General features: G+C 33.5%; 1 protein-coding gene across 1 annotated transcript; it reads right to left on the reverse strand.

The window, feature by feature from the left end:
- Positions 1-510: 510 nt before the first annotated feature.
- On the reverse strand, positions 511-7,591 carry LOC110661970 (E3 ubiquitin-protein ligase At1g63170). Its single transcript, XM_021820825.2, has 5 exons — positions 7,376-7,591; positions 5,705-6,557; positions 1,367-1,492; positions 989-1,277; positions 511-855 (listed from the first exon to the last, which is right to left on the reverse strand). The coding sequence occupies exons 2-5, from the start codon at positions 6,367-6,369 to the stop codon at positions 673-675; spliced, it is 1,263 nt and encodes a 420-aa protein (XP_021676517.2). The 5' UTR covers positions 6,370-6,557; positions 7,376-7,591; the 3' UTR covers positions 511-672.
- Positions 7,592-9,464: the final 1,873 nt, after the last annotated feature.

Consider the following 9,464-nt stretch of genomic DNA (forward strand, 5'->3'; position numbering starts at 1 on the left):
AACTTAGACAATTTGTTGCTTAAAAAATTCTGAAAATATTAGAAAACAATTAGATAATATATTGATTATATCTATAGCAATAGCCTCAATTTAGCCTTTTATTACCAAATAATAACAATTAAAAAAAGGCTTTCCGGATAAAAACACTCTGAAAAAAAAATTTTAGAATTCTTTTTTTTAAAAAAAAAAAAATTCAACATGATAATTTTACAAAAGCAACTCCAGTGACTTTTTTCCGCAACGATGGCTACATAAGTTCAAAACTCTTCTTCACCAGCCATGATCAGAATGACATATTGAACATGTTACATGCCATTTACAAAGGCAATCCCCAATACCATCAAGACACAAAAACGCATTTGCAGGAAAGCATCAATGAGGGGAGATAAAGTGACCATCTCCATTTCACCTGGAATTGGGAAGCATCACCATCTTTTCTTACTTATTTAAACAGTTATTTTTGAGCAAGCAAGCAAACATCCATCCAGCCATCTATTTGCCCCTTTAGAGTGGAGAACTTGAGGTTGGTACCAAGATGTCGAATGTATTCTTACAGAAATTTCTCAATCCATAGTTTAAAGAAAAAAAAAATTGCAAATAGCACTTTACAAAATGTCAAATTGGTAACATAACATTACTCTTTTCTATGATGAAGATAAAACATGGTACGAATCATCTAGAATTTGACCCAGAGAGCGAACCGATAAGACTTTCACCCACTTCGCTCTTGCAAAGAGGACAAGAAGCATTGATCTTCAGCCACTTATCCACGCACTCCTTGTGGAAAAAATGTGAACAGGGCAGCTCCCTCAACTCATCATTGTTTGCATATTTTGCCAAACAAATGCAACAAACCTGTCACAATTACAATCTCATTAGTACTATCAACAAGACAACATCCTACAAGTATGCATGTGGGGCAAATACAGCAACTGAAATTTGAGCTTCACAAGAAGTGACATGGACACATGCATCAGGAAGCTCTTACCGCATCTTCTCCAGAGATCATTCGCTCCTGTTCTGTTCCAGCAGCCACTATTCCACCGTCACCAGCACCACAAAAGTTGCTATCATCACTGTTCCTGTTTTTACTTTCCTTAAACTTGTATGTCGGTAACGCATCAATTGATTCTGCTGTGGCTCCTCTAGTCTGCCCCAAATCCTCTCTAAACCCAAGAAGAGAAATTATACAAGGCAAGCAACAGCAGATCGTCGCACACAGAATGAAGGGCATTGCATATCCAATACAGCTAAAGGTAAGAAACACTATACATAACCTGCAAAGCAAAAGGATGCACAAATGGGTATGAGCTCTCTCAAATCAATGTTAAAGAAGGAAGAAAGTGAAAATGCAACAAAGCAGCACCTGTACATGTTTGGAGCCTCACTAGCAGACGAATGACCTCCAAAGATCCATACATTGCCAACCACAAACCAAACTGCGAAAAAACAATCAAGAGCCATTTTGAAGTATTCAACCAGAGTCTTCAGTCTGCGAGCCAAACAAGTTGTTTTGATCAATAAACTTTTATTTATAGAACCAGGTATTGATCAAACTCAAAATACTTCCTACCAATTTCAACAGGACATATTTTTTCATATGAAAATTTTAACTAGCTAACAAAAAGCATTGAGGTTATAAGAACAGGTAATTTTTATCCCCAGCACCCCAACTACGTGGATTGTCTTATTTCTATTCCTCAACTTCAATTTGTTTCAATAATATCACCCAACTTAATTTTGTTTTAGATACCGTCCCACTAACCTGTTAAGCAAGCTTGCTTGTTATAAAATTAAAAAAAAAAAAAAGAGAGAGAGAGACTTGAATACCTTTAAATTACCACCTTCCTTCTCGCCCACACCCCTCTCTTCTCTCTCAGAGTTTCTCTCTATTCCACAGAAGGCCAAAGTTCCCTCCCTCTATTGCTTGTTCTACTAAGCTCTGACTACGGCTTTCCTTCACTTATTTTTGTTCAATTCTCACTTCATTTCCACCCCAAGAACATCTTCAAGAGAAATTTGAAGCAAAGATTTTTTTTCTCCTTTGCTCTCTCTCTCTCCTCTAAATTTCCTTCTTGTCTTTGTCCAAATTGAGCTACAGTGAAAGATTTGGGTCCTATTTTAATTTTAATTCAAATTTCACTTTTACTTTCATGCATTATTTATTGGGCACACTTGGAAAAGGTTTATTTTAATATAGAGATGCCACAGTTGGAAAACTAATCTCTTTGGAGATGTTGGCAAATGCATTTCCCTACTCAGGATGCTCTTTTCATGGTTCATGATAGGTGCATAATGCAGAAAAGGAAGATTAGAATTTTATTTAGGAATTTTAATTATTATAGAATTAGGAAATTTAAAAAGTTTTTATTATTTAGGAATTTATTATTATTAGGTCTATTATTTCTTAATTTATCTTATCTAGGATTCCTAATTAGAGTTGATTAAGGTTTCTATTCCTAAATTGATTAAAGTTAAAAACTCTATAAATAAAGCTAATTTTATATTATTTAGTAGTTTTAGAATATGATTATTATTGAGATTAATAAAATTGTTGAGAATTAGTTCTCTCTTCAAGAACTGATCCTTGATTTCTCCTAATTCTTTATTCTTTTTTGTTTGTTCTACATCAATTTGGCATTAGAGCCTAAAATCGAGCCAAATTTCCATCGTTTTCCTCAAAAAAAATTACCAAACTTCCCATTCAAATCTTCCCATTCCTTAGATTCGCACCGGTGTTTTTGTCCTTCCAAATTTTTTCTTGCTGCCTATAGTTCCAAAAAAAAAAAAAGGGGGAGAGAGAGAGAGAGAGAGAGTCAAAAACCAAAAGAACCCAGCAACTCATCGTCAGCCGATCTGTCTCTTCGCGTCGTCAGAACTTCAGTCCGATGCGCCTAGAGTTTTAACCTAACGGATTGGATATTCGGATTAGGTTCCACACCCAACCAACTCACCATTGTTTTAAGCAGAAACAACTCTTAAAAGCTGAATTTTGAGTTTTTTTTTCCCCCTTCAAGTAAGGTGTTTTTCTTACTTCAAATGCCATGGAAACTTATATTGAAAGGCTAGACGATGAGATCAATTACTACAAAAACGTTCTCGAAGAAATTACTTATGACATTGAATTTCATAAGGGTCAATTACTATCTCTATGTGATTTGATAGACACTTATAGTTATAGACATGATCGTGAAATATGTTCTTTCTTACATGGTGAATATCGACAAGTTAGACAGATTTTACTAGATAAGGAAAGGGAATATGAAGATTTACAACAATTCTTACAAGTTAAGAAAAGAGAGCTTGAAGAATGCTGAAAAGAACTTGTGATTTCGGGTGTGAAAAAACTAAAAGCACAGCTCGATAAGTAGAAGTAAGGTTGATGAATTATCAAAAATCGAGCTTAATAAGTTATCGGTAGCTGTGTGAGAACTTAAAGAAAAAATTAAAATTGCAAAGCAAGAAAAAAAGTTTTACTTTGAAGATGAAGGAAAAGAAGAATTCGTAGAGCAACTTGAAGATGAAAATGAGGAACAAAACAAGCAAACTGAAGAACCTAAGTTTGAAGAATCTGAAATTGAAAAATCCAAAATTTTGATTGTTGAACCTTCATCTATTGAAGACCTTATTCCAAAGCAAGGAGCTGATCAAGCCATGGAAACTCCAATTGAAATTGAAGAAAATCAAGTTGTGGAGCCAACAAAAGTGAAAATTGGAATATTGTTCCTAAGGACTTTTCAATTATTTTTTTTATTCATTTTATCTGTCCAGATGTCTCCAGGAATACAAAAGAGAGCGTAAACTTTTTCCAATCAATTTTGTTGCTACTATCTAAGAAGATTGTATTGTTTGTTCTCCATATGTGGTATGTGATCATTCAGCACTTCAAGACTCGAGGATGAGCTTTTGTTTTCCCAACCAAAGGAGAATAATGCAAAATAGAAAGATTAGAATTTTATTTAGGAATTTTAATTATTATAGAATTAGAAAATTTTAAAAGTTGTTATTATTTAGGAATTTTATTATTATTAGGTTTATTATTTCCTAATTTATCTTATTTAGTATTCCTAATTAGAATTGGTTATGGTTTATATTCCTAAATTGATTAAGGTTGTAAACTTTATAAATAGAACTAATTTTATATTATTCAATAGTTTTAGAATATGATTATTATTGAGATTAATAAAATTATTGAGAATTAGTTCTTTCTTCAAGAATTAGTCCTTAATTTCTCCTAGTTCTTTATTCTTCTTTGTTTGTTCTACATCAGTACATGATCATGCAAATTTTGTCAGTGGAGGACGAAGTAAAGAATCAACTGACAGAACTCAGAAGAGAATTTACGATGGGAAGGGCATGAGATGATAGGGTTTGAGGAAATTTTTGTTGTGGGTTTTGATTATTTGATTTTGCTTATTTGGTGGTTGTGATTTCCAAGAATTCATTTTCGGTGAACACTTTTTGTGGGGCTCTTATAAATCATGTAAGTTTTAATTGTAAATTCGTATAAATTATCCTTTTATTTTAATAAAATATTGATTTTTATTATTTTGTGCTTGTGATATTAATAACAATTATAGGCAAGAATTATTGTATAAATCATCTTTTTGCTGTAGGTTTCCTAGGGTTGTTATGAGTATTGATGGATGAATTGTTGAAGGGTTTCATATTTACAAAACAATGGAGAGAGGGGGAGAGAAATTTGCAAAATAAAAGAGGGAAGGGAAAGGGGGGGAGGGGGAGGAAAGAAAAGCAAAAAGAGGAAGGAGAGAGATAGAAAAAAGAAGGAATATACAGGGGTTTATAACTTGGAAACCTGCTATAACAGGTTAGAGGATTAGTTTCTGAAACAAAATTAAAGTTGGGTGATATTATTACAACATATTGAAGTTGAGGGATGGAAATGAGACAACCTCCTAAGTTGGAGGACAATGGATAAAAGTTACACAATAAGAACTACAACAAACTGCAGTGTACCATCAACAACAACATGTAAACCAAACTTGTGGTACCAACTAAAAATTATTAAATACAAAACCAAAAGGAGTATGAATTCCCAATCCACACCACAAAGAAAGAAATAGGATGCACATGAAGATTCTGTTTCCAGATCACAAAGAGCTAGTGACAAGCCTCACACTTAACACATGCATGGAATTTTCCTGATCCAAATGCCCCACCTGGACCGGAGTTCACACCTATGCCATTTTTTCCAAACAAATTCCATTATCTGCTAAGAATGCCAAAGTATCTACACACCGATAAAGGAAAGGGATACACTACCCTATTGAGTCAGTCAACATCACCGCTAGTAAATTGACTCCATGAGGAGAGACAGCTAGAGCCTAGAGGCAATTGAAGTGGGGATACCACCAATTGTTGAAACAAAATTGGAAGTAAATAACAGCATTGAGAGGGATACAAGAAGTACTGGGAAATATGTAAACATATGCATCTATATTTGTGTACACATGTAGATCCACAATTATGAGCTGTGATGGTACACTGGGTCCGGATGGGGCTTCAATAGCTAGTAGCACATAAAGCATCATCATGCCAAAAAAAAAAAATGCTTGAAACATAATTTTCCATAAAATCAACCACATAGTTCAACTTTTTTCCCCAACAAGGACAACAGAACTGCAAGACCTAAGCCAAGCAAATATGTATGAGAACAACAATAAAATATAATCAGAATTCATACCTTGCATTTATTGCTCCAGAATTTTGACCACCTCTAGGTGATGCAGCAGTTCGGCGATCATCAGCTTCTGAGCTCCTGCTGACTGAAACAGAATAAGGTCCTGCAGGAACACTAATATGAGTAGAACCCTGACGAGGTTGAGCTGACTCTTGCTCCAAAACCTGGTTACGATGACGATAACGCCAATAAAGAAGAGGAAGAGTTGCGAGACATCCTGATGCATAACCAACAATCCATGCAAACAATGGTGCCCGTGGATGCTCATTCCTTGACACGGACAAAACAACAATAGATGCAACAATCTGGCTAATTGTAAGAATCAATTCAATAGAAATCCATAAACCAGAGTTCAGCGGACTCCTACGCCGACGGGATTCACCTCTCCTTACGAATGATGAGTTCCGAGTGTTTGATCCATTACCATTAGAGGAGAAAGTTGAAAGTTGAGAAACGGGTGTTCTTGCACTGGTTGAAGGTCTGTCTTCATGTGATGAGGCTTCCAAATCATTGGCAGTTCTATCATGAGATGTTGATGGCGAGGCACCACTGATCCTTGGTATGTCAATAATGTGCTCACTACTATTAAGACTCTCAGGTCGCTCCATTAACAATGGGTAGGTTTCAGTTTGACGATCAGAATGTTGCTCTGTTGAGGAAACATCCATCTAAGTCCACCAAAACAACTGGAAATGACAGAGGCATAGAATCTCAGAATGAGATTAACACCTTGACATCACTTCACAAATGTACAGTACAGAACAGTGCCACTCTTGTCCCAATAGTTTACCAAGTTGTAACCAGCAACTCAAATTACTGGACACAACATGAAGTAGATAATTTAACAATCTTCATTCTGTTTAACAAACAAAATAAAACGGTATCAGCATCACAATTGCTTCATTTTCCCTTCAAAACACATGAATATGAACTTATGTTGCAAAGACAGACGCTGAGATTCATTATTCAAGAAGGCCAAGAAACTTACTGGGCCTAGCTAAAACACTAAATTCAAGAAAAGGATGATAAAAAAGCAGAAACCAAAACCATAATTCTTTATCCTCGATATCATCAGGAACCAAAATTTAAAGACCTATGACCCATCCTTGATGGAAATGACGAGGAAATTGCCAAAATTAACAGTGCAAATTGAGAAGAAGACAAAGATACTATATCAATTCTTTCTCACAAGAGCCATAGAAGGGCAAAACTTTCAGTCAGCCATCAATACAAGAACTACACCCACGTTTGGCCGCTGAGAAAATTAATAGGGATAATCACCAGTTCATCTGAACCAGAAAAATTCAAACAAAAAACAATTTCCTTTTTTGTGGAAAAAGAATAAGTAGTTGCCTTGGCAATTGAGTTTCCTCCAATTTTCTTAGTTTCCACATCAACCAAACAGATTAATATCAAAATCCACTCAGCAAGAAAAAATTAAAAAAGAAAATTGAAAAATTATCAGCTTAATCACAAAGAACCGATTCAAAGAAAGCCACAAAATTCAACTCATTCAACAAGAATTAAGCATTCAGGTAACAAAAAATCAGCTCTTGGATCACTACAAGACTCAAAAACCCTAAAAAATTTGAAACGTTGACTACAGTTGAAGAAGTAATCATCCATTGGAAAGAACCAAAGAAGACGTCAATTGAAAGAGGGAGAGGATCGAACCAGTTTGGATTGGATAAAAAGCGAGAACTACAGAGAGAGAAGAAGATGGTAAGCAGTGAAACGACGTCGCTGTAAGCGGAACAATGATTATGCTTATTCTTGAGTGCGTTTCGTAGCTTTCTTTTTAAAGAGGGAGGATAAAGAGTCAGCTTTCTACCTCCATTGCTTCGCTGCGTGGTCTGCGAGCATATATTTTCTCTTACCTTTTTCTTTTCTTTTTTTTTATTTTTAAGTTTAAAATTTGAAATCAATCAAATCAATGACGCAATATTTTAAAAAATAATAATAAAAATATGAAGAATTGGCGAAGATAATATCATTTAATTAGCCCTCACCGGACGACGCTTTTCGCTACGGTATCATGTTTCCAGTTGTCAACATCTTGGACGGTGCTAGCTTTTGACACGATAGCAATACTGCAAGATTTAAATTACAGATTTATCCTAGACGTGGCCAAACCGCAAACGTTCTTCTTCTTTTAAAATTGTTTCTGTAATAATTTAATTTAGCCCCCGTTTAATTCAAATCTGTCGTTGTATACATTTCATTTGTGAATAAATTTTAAAATAGAATTTTTTTATAAATAAATTTTTTATTTGATATGATATATATTAAATTTGAAATTTATTTTAAAAGCATGTTTGATATAAATAAAATTTATAAAATATTATAAAATTCATTAATAAATCTATTTATATCATGTTTAGTATAAATAAAAATTTATTTGTAAATTTTAATTTTGAATTCTATGAAATTTAATAAAATTAATCCAAATTTCATCTAATCTAAATTTCATCAAATTTGATAAAATTTGTAAATAAATTCTGATTTTAAGATATTAAATTTTTATTAGATAAAAATATCCTCTTTTATTTGGGAGAAACATCTCTTGCCTACCATTTTTTCATTTTCAGGATTTCTCCCTCTAGTATATCTCTCTCCATCAGCGCTCTTCCATCTCTGGGAAGTTCCACCATCTCTGTTCATCTACATCTCTTTCATTTTGTTCTTGAGCTTTTTGTAAATTTACTTTCTCTATTTTAACTTTAATGGTATTATTTGTACATGAGTTCTTTGTCGATCTAATTCATTTAGAATTTGTTTGTGTCTATTTTTTATTTATGAAATATTTATTACCTAGTTTACCCAAGAAATGAGTAAAATCCGCTTATATATTAAAAAATTAATTAGGGATTTTTGTAATTTTTGAATTTTTTTTTTTGTGTTTATCTACTAGCAAGTAGGACCAACTTATTTTTATTGTTCTCGGATCATATCGATGCAACTAATAATTATGGGTATCTGAAGTTGGACAAGGGTGTTAATATGCAAGTGTCTCTCAAGTGTGTTAGTGAGTATTGAAGTGTTAGTAATTAGATGTAAGATTAATATATTCATTTAACAAGGGTCTACATAGGGTATTGAAGTGTTAGTGGGTGATTAAAAATTTGGTGATAAAATAATAAAGAAAAATCATGGTATGGTCCATGATCTTTCTTTATCATTTTATGGTCCATGAATTGGTCTATGATTTTTTTCTTTATCATTTTATGGTCCAAGATTTTTCTTTATCATTTCATCACCAGATTTTTAATCACCCACCAACACTTCAATACCCTATTAACATCCTTGGTAAATGAATATATTAATCTTACATCTAATTACTAACACTTCAATACCCACTAACACACTCAAGAGACACATGCATATTAACACCCTCCTTCAACTTGAGAGACCCATAATTACTAATTGCATCGATATGATCTGAGAACAATAAAAATAAACTGGTCCTATTTGCTAGTAGATAAATACAAAAAATATCTTAAAAATCACAAAAATTCCTAATTAGTTTTTCAATATTTAAGCGGATTCTAATCATTTCTTGAGGAAACTAGTTAATAAATATTTCATAAATAAAAAATAGACACGAACAGATTCTAAATAGATCAAATCTACAAAGAAATCATGTACAAATAATATTATTAAAGCTAAAATAGAGAAAGCAAACTTACAGAGAGCTCAAGAACAAAATGAAAGAGAGGTAGATGGACAGAGATGGTGGAACTGCCCAAAGATGGAGGAGCGCTGG

The sequence above is a fragment of the Hevea brasiliensis genome, chromosome 11 (genome assembly GCF_030052815.1).
Source record: "Hevea brasiliensis isolate MT/VB/25A 57/8 chromosome 11, ASM3005281v1, whole genome shotgun sequence".
Lineage (NCBI taxonomy): Eukaryota > Viridiplantae > Streptophyta > Magnoliopsida > Malpighiales > Euphorbiaceae > Hevea > Hevea brasiliensis.